This window comes from Typha latifolia, chromosome 5 (assembly GCF_019914945.1).
Source record: "Typha latifolia isolate L0001 chromosome 5, TyphaL0001v2, whole genome shotgun sequence".
Taxonomy (NCBI): domain Eukaryota; kingdom Viridiplantae; phylum Streptophyta; class Magnoliopsida; order Poales; family Typhaceae; genus Typha; species Typha latifolia.
Genome location: NC_133090.1, coordinates 5,648,090 through 5,662,796, shown reverse-complemented (window position 1 = coordinate 5,662,796; position 14,707 = coordinate 5,648,090). Strand labels below are relative to the sequence as shown.

The 14,707-nt window shown below is 43.7% G+C and overlaps 1 protein-coding gene across 1 annotated transcript; it reads right to left on the bottom strand.

The window, feature by feature from the left end:
* Positions 1-6,957: 6,957 nt before the first annotated feature.
* LOC140788214 (probable disease resistance protein At1g61300) lies at positions 6,958-10,153 on the bottom strand. The gene is made up of 2 exons (XM_073137383.1): positions 8,693-10,153; positions 6,958-8,533 (listed from the first exon to the last, which is right to left on the bottom strand). Exons 1-2 carry the CDS (start codon positions 10,020-10,022, stop codon positions 7,056-7,058), a joined length of 2,808 nt encoding a protein of 935 aa, XP_072993484.1. The 5' UTR covers positions 10,023-10,153; the 3' UTR covers positions 6,958-7,055.
* Positions 10,154-14,707: the final 4,554 nt, after the last annotated feature.

Here is a 14,707-nt window from a genome sequence, read left to right as displayed (position 1 = left end):
AAATGTATGAAAAACGTAAAAACATCATATGTAGTAGCCGTGAATAGGGTAAATAAACCAATTAAGAAACTCCCCCCAAAGTAATAGTGGATATATCTTTTAAGAACACTCTAAAAGACAGCATTGTGAAGTCTTCCAAATTCACATCACTCACCCAAGATAAAAATCAAGTTCTATGTTGCGATCACGCCTCTGGCTATGGAGCTCTGATACCAGCTTGATACGATCTCGCCTTTTTGGTGAAGGGTCGATCTCTTCCAATTCTTGATCTGGACTAGATCTGGCACGGAACTTTGAAATAAGATCCCGAAATATTCCGCCGTCGGATCGACGTGAAATTTTGATATATTGTAGGCCCGGACCAACAAATTAAGTTTCAGGCGAATCGGAGTTGGGGATCTCGAGATATCGTTCGTTTAGTGGACGAATGTCAGGATGCTCTGTTTTGGATCCGTGGATGGAGGCACGACATCTTAAGTAATGGTGGATGGTGGACCGGTGTTAATGTGGTGGCACCGGTGAAAAGTGGTGGTGGAAGGGTTATGGTTGATGGAAATGTTAGGGCAAGTGTTGGATAGATTGGAAGAAGGGGGAGAAGAGGGCCACCCCTAAGGGACTAGGGTGATTAGTCGGACGAGGGAGGTTAGAAGCGGCGTCGCCGAGGATTGAGAGAACGGGAGCGAAGAAGACGAAGAAGGCAAGGCAAAACTCAATCTCAATAATCAATAATCAATTTGGTGATTACCACATCCTTTTATAAGCTAACCAACAACTCAAATTAACCCTAAAAACACAATTTTCGTCGACCGCGTTCAAACTCGCCTGACCGCATTCGAACGCACCGAGTTCGCTCTTCTAGATTTGCGAACGCGATGCAGGCGTTCGAACGCGCGATCGAACACGCCTGTCGGTATTTGCGAACGCGATGCAGGCGCTCACAGTGCGTTCGAACGCACAGTACATTCTCTTCACCACGTTCACAACCCCGTTCACAAACCGCGTTCGAACTCACTCCACCCACGTTCGAACGCGACTTACAGAAAACTTATTTTAATGGAAATTAAACACTAAAACATGAAATAAAAACACTCCTAAAGTGAATCCATGCTCGAGACGACGTCGGTGAAGTCCGAATCGTATCAATCCACCACGCTTCCGCAACCTTGTCCTCAAGGTTTGAAGTTTGGAAAGCGATTCATGATATCTGACTCTAGCTCCCAGGTAGACTCGTCAGTAGGTTTGCCCAGCCACTCAATTATCACTTCAGTCTCTAATCTGGTCCCATGGCGTCTTCTCCTACGGCCTAATACTCGGACCGGTTCAGTGGAGCCATCCTCCTCCATTAGTTCGGGTAAGGCCGAACCCACCACATGGTTAGGCCCGATCTGGGCCTTCAATGCTGATACATGAAGACCGGATGTATCCTGGTTCCTTCAAGTAGGTCCAACCGGAAAGCTACTGGACCGATTCGTTGTAGCACTCGGTACGGACCGTAGTACTTGTAACCCAACTTTTGGTTCAAAATTGGTCTCAATATGGATTGCCGATACGGTTGAGCTCGAACGAACACCAATTGATCCACCTCAAATTCTCGCTCACGTCGGCCTTTGTCATGAGTTTGCTTCATGCGGTTTTGGGCTGTGGCTAGGTGAGTCTTGAGTAGTCTCAATATTTCATCTCGATCAGCAAGCTCCAAGTCAAGCTCGGTCCTATCCACCGCCGCGAGTCTATCATAGGCACGCAAGACAGGGGGAGTGCGCCCATAAACCGCCTCAAAGGGGGTCATGCCGATGCTAGAGTGATGAGCAGTATTGTATGACCACTCAGCCCATGGAAGGAATTTGACCCAATCCTTTGGTCGTTTCGCCACAAAGCATCGCAAGTATTGCTCCAGTCTACGATTCACCACCTCGGTTTGGCCATCCGTCTCGGAGTGATAAGCTGAACTCAGGTTGATTTGAGTCCGTTGCAATCTGAAGAACTCAGACCAAAACTCAATGATGAAGATGCGATCCCGGTCTGACACGATCGTCCTAGGCATCCCATGCAAGCATGCCACTTCCCGAACAAAAATTTCAGCAACCCTTTTTGCTAAAAACGGGTGAGACAATGTTATGAAATGAGCATATTTGCTCAGTCTATCCACCACAACAAACACCACTGATTGTCCCCGAACCTCCGGCAGCCCCTTAATGAAGTCCATGGAGATATCCTCCAAAATACGCTCTGGTATAGGTAGTGGTTGTAGTAGCCCGCTAGGCTTGAGTGCCTCCGATTTGACTCGTTGGTAGATTTGACATTTACGCACATACTTCTTCACGTCCGTCTTCATTGCTGTTCATGTACAGTTTTGGGCCAGCCGCTTGTAGGTACATAATACCCCTTCATGCCCTACTATAGGAGTATCATGGAAGTGTGCCATCAATAGTCTCCGTAGCTCTTCGTTCCGGGGTACCTTGATTCGCCCGCACTCTAGTACTAACCCATCGCGCTCCTCGTGCTCGGGGTGGCTTGAGGGGTTCTCTCTCAACTCCTCCATGAGTTGGACCAGCTCACTATCCTCTGCACTAGCTCTCCGCAGATCTGAGAAGAAAGGAAAGGTGGGCGCCGAGAAAGAAGCGAGCTCCCTTGCGACCCCTTCATTTGGAAGTTCAAGCAGTAGTTGGCTTCCATCTAGCAGCACTCTCTTGTCATTTCTCCAAAACGTCAATGTGAGGCTTGTAAAATCAAATTTCACGGGCCCCAAGCTTCGAAGCCATTGGGTCCCCAAAACAATGTCGGCACCTCGCAAGGCCAACGGATAAAGGTCCAATGTGAAAGTTTGGCCTTGCACCTTCAATTCTGCACCTCCACAAATAGAATCCGCTCGCAATGTGGTGCCATCTCCGATCGTCACATCGAACCCTTCCATGGGTTCCGACTCGAGCCCAATCTCCTTAAGGAGCCTCTTGTCAATGAAGTTGTGGGTGGACCCGGTGTCAATCAAGATTCTTACTGTGGTTTTCTTGACTACCCCGTTCACCCGCAAGGTCTTTGGCGCAGCTGTCCCCGAATAGGCGTGGAGGGAGATTTCGGCTATCATGTCCTCCATGGGTGGCTCCTCAGCTTCTTCTCCTTGATGTCCAGCCACATCTGCACCTTCAGCTGCAAACTCGTCCTCCGCTTCCTCCAATCCATCGATTAGCATCACTAATCCCATCGATTTAGCACAGCGATGCCCGGGTACAAACTTCTCATCACAACGAAAGCATAGGCCCTTGGCTCTTCTTTCTTCTACTTGGGCTGGTGTGAGTGCTCGTCCCGGACCTCTAGGTGCATACTTCACATCTTGGGATGGCTTCAAGGGTGCTCGAGGAGGTACCACTGTAGCAACAACCCTTGGTACTCCGATAGTATTTCCCGCCGCTATGTTAGGTTGAGCTTGATTGCGGCTTCCTTGGCTTGTCCAACTATGCTTCAGGTGTATCTTCATGGCCCTATGTTTGTCTTCCATAAGCACCGCATCTTCGAAGGCCTCCTTTAAGGTTCTAGGCCTTAAAACCCTCACATTGGCTTGTATGTCACCCCACAGCCCGGAGATGAAGGTGCTGCGAAGTTGTTGATCCGTCCATGGTGGATGACATCGGCTACTAATCCTCTCAAATTCTTCTTGGTATGACCTAACCGTGGTCTTTTGTACCGTCTTTGAGAAGAGAGCATCAAAGTCTTCATATCCCGATGCTCCAAATTGTCGTGTGATATCGGCGCAAAATTCAACCCAAGTTTCGATAGCCTCAGTGGCATTGGCTGCTCGAAACCAATGAAGCGCCGCATCCTCAAGGTGGAAGCTCGCAAGCGTCACCTTGTACTCTTCCGCCGTTCCTTGGTATGCAAAGAATTGCTCCACCCTATACAACCAATTGATCGGATCGCCACCTTTGAACTTGGGGAATTTGAGACGCACGACTTGTCCACGTATGCCGTCGTCTCATTCCGGATCATGTCCAACTCTTTGTCTAACCAGGGGAGGATGCACCATGAAGGGTTGATGATCCCTCCTTCGGTTTAGATTAACTCACCATGGTTCCGGATCGTATTGGCCCGCCCACGGATCTTGATCTCCAAGGTGGTCTCCATGGTGGTTCATTCGTCGGATGGGTTCACCTGCAACTGGACCTGGTGTAACCATCCTTGCTTGCCTCTGCCCATAGGGTGGTGGTAGCAGCGGCTCTTGTGGTTGCAAAGGCTGAACCGGTGGCAGTGGGTTCAAGGGGGTCGACTCGCGTTGTGGGGTCGATGGTGCTTTCCCGTTCGCCATTGCTTCCCTTGTCGCCCGTAGTTCCCGCATCATCTCCATCATCATCTAGTTGTTGATGGCCATTTGCTCTGAAAGAGACCCCAACACGGCTTGAACGCTAGGTTCTTCCGTATTCTGATTAGATCGGGCGGTTCCACGGGTGGAAGTCCCTGTAATCGTTTCTCCCTCCTCTATTGGGAGAATCTCTTCTTCATCATCTCGCCGTGCAGCCATGGATCTGGTTGTTGTCATTGGAAGTGCTTGTCTGAGGAACGGTGGCTCTCATACCAGCTTGTTGCGATCACGCCTCTAGCTATGGAGCTCTAATACCAGCTTGATACGATCTCACCTTTTTGGTGAAGGGTCGATCTCTTCCAATTCTTGATCTGGATTAGATCTGGCACGAAACTTTGAAATAAGATCCCGAAATATTTCGCCGTCGGATCGACGTGAAATTTTGATATATTGTAGGCCCGGACCAACAAATTAAGTTTCAGGCAAATCGGAGTTGGGGATCTCGAGATATCGTTCGTTTAGTGAACGAACGTCAGGATGCTCTGTTTTGGATCCGTGGATGGAGGCACGAGATCCTAGGTAATGGTGGATGGTGGACCGATGTTAATGTGGTGGCACCGGTGAAAAGTGGTGGTGGAAGGGTTATGGTTGATGGAAAGGTTAGGGCAAGTGTTGGATAGATTGGAAGAAGGAGGAGAAGAGGGCCACCCCTAAGGGACTAGGGTGATTAGCCGGACGAGGGAGGTTAGAAGCGGCATCGCCGGGGATTGAGAGAACGGGAGCGAAGAAGACGAAGGAGGCAAGGCAAAACTCAATCTCAATAATCAATAATCAATTTGGTTGCCTACCACATCCTTTTATAGGCTAACCAACAACTCAAATTAACCCTAAAAACACAATTTTTGTCGACCGCGTTCGAACTCGCCCGACCGCGTTCGAACGCACAATACATTCTCTTCACCACATTCACAACCCCGTTCACAAACCGCGTTCGAACTCACTCCACCCGCGTTCGAACGCGACTTACAGAAAACTTATTTTAATGGAAATTAAACACTAAAACATGAAATAAAAACACTCCTAAAGTGAATCCATGCTCGAGACGACGTCGGTGAAGTCCGAATCGTATCATTCTAAATCTTGGACTAATCGGTAGTTCAATTTGACATATGAGCACCATAATAAAGTTCTAAATCTAGGAGAAGCAAAAAGCATATCATTGAATTCAAACATACCATCTCTTGCATATGAATGTAGCTGTATCTTGGTATGTTATGAAGATATGGTTTAAAGGCTTGTTACTAGGGGTGTAAAAGAGCCAAGCCTGAATGAGCCGGCTCCAACTCAGGCTCGACTCGAAATTAATTTTTTTTATTCAAGCTTGGCTTAGCTCAAGCCGAGCCAAACTGAGCTCAAGTCAAACCCAAGCCTAAATCGAACCTATTTCAAGCCAAACTCAAGCCGAGCCCAAGCTTGAAACTAGGCTATTTAAGGCCAAACCTATCAAGTCTATCTTTAGATCGAAGATCTAATAGTTATTGATATACTTATATATATAATATTAATAAATATTTTTTGAGTTGAGCCGACTTTGGATTAGGCTTAATTCGAAATTCAATTTAAGCCTATAAATTTATTTAGGCTCGCTCAAGCCTAAGCCCGAACTTCAATTGAGCCAGGGATGAGCCGCTCATTTATTTTAACACCCCTACTTGTCACATTTCGAATAAAGCAGTTCGATTTAACATAGTCATTTATACGTAGCTTATGGAAGATCAGAGTATGTCAACTTTAGAGAGATATTCACTAGAAAATGGATCTTTCAAGGGAAAGTAAATTCACAGTTAGATCTCCTTTACTCAATGGATCTAATTATTCTTATTGTAAGTTGGGATGTGAGTATTTTTAAAATCGATTGATTAACAAGTTTGACTTTCTATTATTTACGGTTGAAAACTCTCTGCTAAATTAGCAATAAAAATCAAATTAATAAAAAAAACCTTTTAAATAATGAGACAATTTATATTTTAAAAAAGTCTAGGTGGAATAGCAAAGCAATTAACTGTATAGTAGTGTCTCTCCTAATGCATTTTGATATATATGTACCTGTGGAATAGACGAGGATGCATGAAATATTATTGAAGTTACTCATACGAGAACAACCCAAAGGTAACCAATAGCTTTGAAACCTTTATACGGAGGAGAGTAAAACTGGGGATCCTATTTTCAAGTCAATTGAGAGAATCCTTGAGTTAGAATATAAGAAAAATCCTTAAGACTTTTATCTGATAAATTGCAAGATAAAGTCATTATCATAGAGGAAAAAGAATGTAGATTAATTCCTTTAGAGTTGCGCATTTGTATGAAATCTCTGAACTTATGGAGCTGCCTTTCAAACCTAGGAAAACTAAAAAGAGATTGCCTTGACTAATATTAAAAAGGATGAGGAGGAAAGTGACTAAAGATTGTGAGATTGACCCTAAATTGATGGGCTTGTTTGTATAGAAATTTAAAATAAGTTAAAAAAAAAATAATAAACTTTACAAGTAAAACAAGCCCAGAGACTATTTTACAAGTCCGAGCCCGAGCCCGAGCCCAAGCCCAATCTGTTCGATTATTTTAAGAGCCTTGTATGCATGCACATGGGGTTAATAAAGACCCTAATCTGCTCGTTACAAACCTCATCGATCTATTAGCGATTTCCAATACTCAATAATGAAAGTTGAAGAAAAGAAGAAAACAATTCACAAGTAGGAAAGAACAGCTACATGTAGCTCACACTTGAATCAATCGAGTACTGTTCTTGGTAAAAGGATTGGAGGGAAGACTTGAGATTTTCGTCCGCCCACACCAACCCATTCCACCACGCTCTTTCGCCCTTTATAGACTTCAACTTGCCTGAATTGGTATGCGTGCCGAAAGGAAGTTTCTTCAAATTTGGGCACTTAAAAACCTCGAGAGATTCCAAAGAAGGGAAACTGATTGCAGGATCGCAAATGTCGATCAACTCTTTAAAGAAGGACAAGATGATTCTTCTCAGGCAAGGGAAGGTAGGTGGAGATGTTCGGGCTCTCTCTTCTTCTATTTCAGCAACATTCTGATCAACATGGTTGTTCTGGTCATTACAAACAATCTGCTTCATTGTGGTGCATTCGCTCATTTCCAGAATCCGCAGGCATGGAAGGTACACAATCCAAGAAATATTTTCCAATGCTTCGCAATAAGAGAATTCTAAGCGTGTGAGATTTGGAAACAAGTCCTTGGGCACCAATCCCTCGCATACAATCTCTTTCAAGTAGGCTAAGTCAACAAACGAGAGTTTCTCTAGATTACGAAGATTAAATCTTGGATCATAGCTTTTGAACTTGATTTGCTCTAACTTGGTTCTGAATATCCGGAGTTCAGACAAGTTCATATGTATTCCAGTGTTCGTAAACGAGCTGATTGGCAAAGAGAGGGAAGACGATTCATCAAAATAATATAAAGTGAGGAATATAACGGGCACAAAGGACAACTCGGCGAGCCTTTTTAGTTGGCTTAATTCTTGCAGATCCATCCCAACGGCTTTAAGATTGACCAAGGACTCCAAATCCTTAAATAACGATGGTAGGTAAGACAAATCTTTGTTTGAGTAACAATTAACTATGTCCAGGACTTCTAGTGCTTTAAGCTCCCCTATTACATGGTCTGGTATTTTGTGGATTTTGTTGTCCCTTAGAAGCAAGTGTTTGAGATTGGTAAGTGATCTTAAACTATCAGGTAATGACTCGATCCTATTTTGCGACAAGTTGAGGTACTGGAGGTTGGGCAGGCTACATATCACGATCGGAAAAACATCAAAGCTATTGTGGGATAGGTCTAGGTTTGTGAGTGCATCAAAATTCTTGATGCTTCCAATCACTGTGGACAATTCGTTCCACTGAAGCAATAAGGTTTTGAGCTTGGTAGGGCAAGGAATGATAGGAAAATGGAATGCGTGCATTCGATTACGCATCAAGGAGATTTGTTCTGCCTCGAACCAAATATTAATCTCTCGCGGTGCCTCCTCCAACCCAACTCCTGCTCGCACTACGCATTGGTTCTTGTTCTTGCCATCGTTGCACATTATCCACAATGCCATGTCTCGAACCACATCATGCATTTTGACATGGTCTTTTCCAGCAGCCTCTAACAAGCAAACGGCCTTCAGATCACCTATCAATCCATGTCCGGCGTTGTATGCTTCTCGCATATTGGACATGTCTATCATGCATAAACCAATCCAACATTCGATAAGCTCATCTATCAGGATTATGTAATCCTCCGGCCACAAGGAGCAGCGCAGGAAACACTCTTTCAGTTGATCATTCTTTAAACTTTGATAGCTAAACTTTAATATGTGAAATGTTTTCTGGTCCGTACCTGCGAGCTCGACGTCATCAAGTCGCGACTTTCGAAGTAGATCGATGGCATGTTTCCACTCTCTGGGATCCTTCTTGGAATACATGGAACTCCCGGTGGTAATAAGAGCCAGTGGCAAGCCATCCAACTCCTTCAGGATTTGTTCCGCATAGTCTGGAATTTGAGGATCGGAGTTGAGGGCTTCTTCGCCGACGTGTTCAAGAAAGAGGCGGCGTGCATCCTCCTCCTTCAGGCACTCCACTTTGATCTTCTTTTGGACCTTCATCAGACCGCAGACATTCTCTGATCGCGTTGTTAATACCACCTTTTGCTTGTACTTGCGGTCAACGCCGATGGGGAACGGAATACCGACTGCTTCAAGATTGAGGTGTCCCCATAGGTCATCCAATAGTAGGACAAAACTCATAGCCTTCAAGTAGTTGCGGATGACATCAGCCTGCGAATCTATGTCATTCTTCTTCTCAGGCAAAAGGAGCTTCTTAACTAATGCTTCTTGAACCTTTTCTACCGAGCACTCTTTTGAGGCCGTCACAAGAATCACATGGCCGAAAGAAGAGGCCCCGTCAAGTGATTTATAGATCTTATTGAGCAGATGGGTCTTCCCGACGCCGCCCATGCCCCAAATCCCGATCATACCCAGCTTACCATCTTCATTAATGTATTCGAGTGCCACTTGAAGATTGAGATCTACTACAAGCGGCAACGTTGATGTGGCGGGAACCTCCTGTTCTACAGGCAACGGCGTTGATCCAGCGGGAACCTCCTGTCCTGCAGGCGATGGCGTTCTCTTTTTTGAGAGAAAGGAGAACTTAGACCGATGCCGCTTGGATTCCACGGCAGGCGATGACGAGGTTGGTCTGGCAGAAACCTCCTGCACAGGAGGAGGACTAGGAGGAGGAGCCGGCGTCAGTCCGACAACTGCAAAGTCTCCTTCGGCATAAAACTTCTCGATATCTAAAAGCTTCTCAGCAGCAATCCTACTGAGCGAGTAATTCGAACAACAATTGATAGAGCAACCACCAAGGCACTTGAATCTCCTGTTGGCATACTTTCTTTCGATCGCCTCGGCCTCGATAACGATGTTCTTTACCTTCTCCAACCACCATCCTACTTGATGCGTTGGCACAAGACCATCTCTCTTGGCAATCCTGATTCGGCTCTCGACGTCGTCCTTCCGAACTACTAAGTCCTTTGTGGCGTCCACGAGGCCTTTAACATTGTCACCAGTATTAAAGGGATAGATTACATGCATCGTCATGAGATTTATCAAAGGATTAAAAGGGTATAAGAGGGGAGTGATCATCTTGCTAACGATGTCTATGAATTTCATCTTCTAGAGAATATATGAATGGAAAGGCAAAAAGAAATGGAAATATGCAAGACGAGATGAACACCAAGAAGAGTTTGCAAGATATATATATATATATATACAGAGAGAGCTGCTGGAGTTCATGGAGTAATGCTTCCAATTAAGGTCCAATAATTGGAGATCTGCAATAATTGACTCAATTAAGTAGAATAGACAACAAGCCTACTTCATTATTTTCAAACGTGTGGAGCAGCTCGGGCTTCTTCTATTTTTTTTTCTTTTAATTTTTGGGAATCTTTTTGGGTACGAGAGTAATTAAGGATCTCATCCTAAATTAGAAGACAAAATACGAAATAGAAGAGTGCACTGTAATAGAAAAGAAAAGCTATCTTTATTCTCAAGTGGCAGTGGGAAAACTGCAATAGGTTTGGAATTTGATGATAATAATAATAACTTTCGCGCTTTCATGTCTAACACGTCGGAAGCACAATTTTTTTTTTTCGATAAAAGCAGCACAATAGTTTGGGAATAATTAAAAGACCTAAAATTAGGTGAGATGTAGAGTAGAGAAAATTGGTGCACAATAATAGAAGGTGGGATGTGGAGTAGAGAAAATTGGTGCACAATAATAGAAGGAAGGGAATAAAATATGTTTGTTTTCATGGAAATAAATATGCATGGAAAATTCATTGTAACAATATAAAAGACATCTGTAGCTATAAATTAACAAATCGTGATGATAAGTCCTCTTTCTCCTCGTTACCACCCTACTTTCATCAGCACTGTCGTTGGCCGTCGTCGCTATCTAGGCTAAGTACCATGGTACTCGTCAATCCCTTCTCAGCCTCGGTATCGCCATGGTTGGAGCCGACGGTTGTGGATCTCATCAGCCCCACGCTTTACTTGTTTGCACCAATCGTCAACCCAGGTCTCGAATCGCTTGCTCCTTGCTTTTTCGCCGCCAAGCCTCGCCTCACCTCGGTCTCTGTCACCGCACCTCACCCATCTTGCCTCGACCTCCTTGTTGTGGTTAGAGATGAGAGGGGCGATCGAGCAATCGGATGAGCTAAGGACGGTGGCTTTGGTTTGTCGGGTTGTGTAGCGAGGGAGATGGAGGCAGTTTGGGTTGAGGAATATGCGGTGCTGTTACTGAGGTGGGGGTGAGCTGAGGTGTAGGGGAGTTCTCGAGGTAGCTTGGGTAGGCTCAACTGGTGGCCTCGGTAAGAGTGATGCTAGCTGATAGGAGAGAGAGAGAGAGAGAGAGAGAGAGAGAGAGAGAGAGAGAGAGGGAAAATTAGAGTAATTCTTTCATACCTCTACTTGGGTGCTCACCACACCTTATATAGCGGCTACCTATGATAAATAACTTGCCCTCCAAGTAAAGCTGAAAATAGACTAGACCCAACCCAACTAGCACCAAGTGGTGGCATTTATGACTTGACCCAACCAAATATCTCATGACCTAGCCTAGCCTAATGTAGAAAATAACAATGCAGGAAATAAAATCAAAAGACTCGATCTAACTAACTAGAGCCCTCCAAGTCACACTCTGTCGCTGTGCCTCGCCCAGCTTTCAACGCCGTCGGCTTTACAATCTGCCCTACCTCATCCTATTTTGGGCCATCTATTTTTTGTGTATTAAATATCTGTGTGGATGCAATAGATTATAATAGCCAGTTCTTTGCTCTCCCCCTCACTATTTGTTTTCCTTTTCTTTTCTTTGTTTGCGTGTTCTATTTCTTGGATTCATAGGTTTATTCAAATGAGGTTTAAGTGTTTTGTTAAATTCACTTAATTCCATCATTGGCGTACTTGTATCCCTGTCTAAGCTTGCTTCTTAGTTGGGTGCTTAGCTTTTCAAGACTCATGCTATTCTACTTGTAGTGTGCTATCAAGTGGCCAAGCGAGAGACTTGTTACTAGAGTGTTGCTCTATCCTCTTTGTTTTCTATTATGCTTGAGTACTTGTTTCGATACCTATATTAATTGTTGTTTAGTCTGTAATGCAACTATGTGTGAGACTTGCTCTTAGGACTTTTGTCATATTTCTCTTTTTTCATCTTTGTATCAAGTTGTAATCAGTTAATTGAATTGAATAATATGATCAGTCTACAGACTTTTATTATATATAAATATATATATGCAGGGAGAAAGATGCAGGAGTTCAAGGAGTTGTAATGCTTCTAAGGTCCAATAATTGAAGATGTACAATAATTGACTAAATTAAGTAGAATAGACAAGAAGCCTAGTTCATTATTGTCAAACATGTGGAGCAGCTCGGGCTTCTTTTATTTTCTTTTTCTAATTTCTGGGAGTCTTTTTTGCTATGAGAATAATTAAGGATATCGTCCTGAAATGCCAATGATAGACTAGATGACAAAATACAAAATAGAAGAGATCACTGCAAGTAATAGAAGATAAAATCAGTCTTTATATATTCTCAAGTGGCAGTCGGAAAACTGCAATTAGTTTAGAAATTGATGATAATAATAATAATAATTTCTCCACTTTCATGTCCATTTTTTTTTTGTTGATAAAAGCAGCGCAATAGTTTGGGAATAGACGAATGTGAAAGATCAAGTCGTTTCCAATAACTAAAAGGACGTACAATTTGGTGGAAAGGGGATAATTAAAAGGACGTACAATTCGGTGGGATGGGGAGCAGAGAAAATTGGTGCACAATAATAGAAGGAAGGGAATAAACTATGTTTGCCTTCATGGAAATAAATATGCGTGAAAATTTCATTGTAACAAACATGTGTGGCTAAATATTTCAATGTGATTAACAAATCGTGATGGTAAATACAAGCATAGTCATACAAAATTTCTGTTGATTTTATAATATAACTCTGAATGATGCTATTAACTTTGAACATTCAATATATATCTGATATGGTCTACGGAACGATCCCTTAAAGATCTGAATTTATTGTATAAATTCAGTCCGCGTAACCGAGAGAAAATATTCACAAAATATTCTCCCGTAGTCATACAATTATGAAACCAAGTGAAATCGATCCATAACTCCCTGATCTATATTTTTTCGTAATTATGCCCTTTGCAGATTCAAACTATAACTAGGACGAAAACACGATATATTGCGGATGATGGTGGTGGTGACGGGCGGAGTGGAAGTTAGTGTTATGGATGATAATGAAGATAATGACGGATGGGTGATGTTGTTTAAAAGATTAAGACGAAGGGGAAGAAGTGGTCGAGATCCCAAAGAAGAGGAAGGACTCGACAAACGAGGAAGATTAGAAGTTAGGAGAGACCTTGCCAACGGTAGAGGTGGTAGGTTGGTGAAGAAGGAGAAGGGAGATTAGGGTAGAGAGAAGATAGAGAGGCAAGAAACAAATAATCCAATAGCATAATGATTTTGGTTGCCATCCACATATTTATAGAGACTACCCAACAAGCCCTAATAATAATAACTAACTCTAATCGTAGTAGAATCCCGTCGATTGCGTTCGGACGCGCCCGATTGCGTTCGAACGCACTACATTCTCTGTTGATGCGAACACGCCCAACCGCATTCGAACATGCATTTCGCGTTCTCTGTTTTTGCGAACCTAATGCAGGCGTTCACAAGGGTGTTTGAATGCGACCCCTTCCGCGTTCGAATGCGACCTACATGAATTTTATTTTAATGAAAATAAACAAGTAATGCAATAAGAAAAGACTCTAACAATGTGTATCAGCCCACCACGCTTCTCCTACCTTGCCCTCAAGGTGTAAAGTTGGGGAAACGCTCCAAGATGTCTATCTCTAACTCCCATATAGCCTCATCGGATGGCTTGTCAAACCACTCAACTAGAATCTCCATCTCTAATCTGGTACCATGACGTCGTTGGCGCCTAGCAAGTACTCGAACTAGCTCTACGATCTCTGTCTTCTCTAATAGCTCTAGTAGAACTGATCCAACGACCTCATGATCTCCAATCCGCTCCCTTAGCAATGAAACATGGAAGACAGGATGCACTCTCGACCCCTCCGGCGGCTCCAAATGATATGGAATTGGACCAATACGCTCTAACACCCGAAACAGACCGAAGTAGCGATGTGCTAACTTTTGGTTTTGTATCGGATGCAAGGTCACTTGTCGATACGATTGCATTATCACAAACACCCAATTGCCAATGTCGAACTCCTACTCCCTACGACTGTGATCATAAACTTGCTTCATGCGATTTTGAGTAAGTTTAAGATGGGCACGCAACCTCCTCAATGTAGCGTCTCTATCCATTAAAGCCAAAAGTTTAAGTCCACCTCCATCCGATCTGCAGATGCCAGTGGATCATATGTGCATAATGTTAGAGCCATGCACCCATACACCACCTCGAATGGAGTCATGTCAATACTACTATGGTAGGCAGTGTTGTAAGACCATTTCGCCCACGGTAAGAACTCCAACCATCGTCTCAGCATCTCTCCAGCAAAGCACCTCACATACTGCTTATGCCTCGATTGACCACTTCGGCTTGGCCGTCCGTCTATAGATGGTAGGCTGAACTGAAGTTCAATCGAGTCCCTTGCGATCTAAAAAACTCCGTCCAAAAGTCACTCATAAATATACGATCACGATCCGAAACAATCGTGCGTGGCATGCCATATAACAGAGCAATATCTCTAACAAAAATTTTAGCCATTGACTTGGCTAAAAATAGATGTGACAATGCCGAAAAGTGCGCATACTTGCTCAACCTG

Coding starts and splice junctions, on each gene's coding strand:
- LOC140788214 (XM_073137383.1), bottom strand. CDS start 10,022: ATGAAATTCATAGACATCGTTAGCAAGATGATCACTCCCCTCTTATAC. Junction 8,534..8,692: donor TGATGACGTCGAGCTCGCAG/GTACGGACCAGA, acceptor TATGCATGATAG/ACATGTCCAATATGCGAGAA.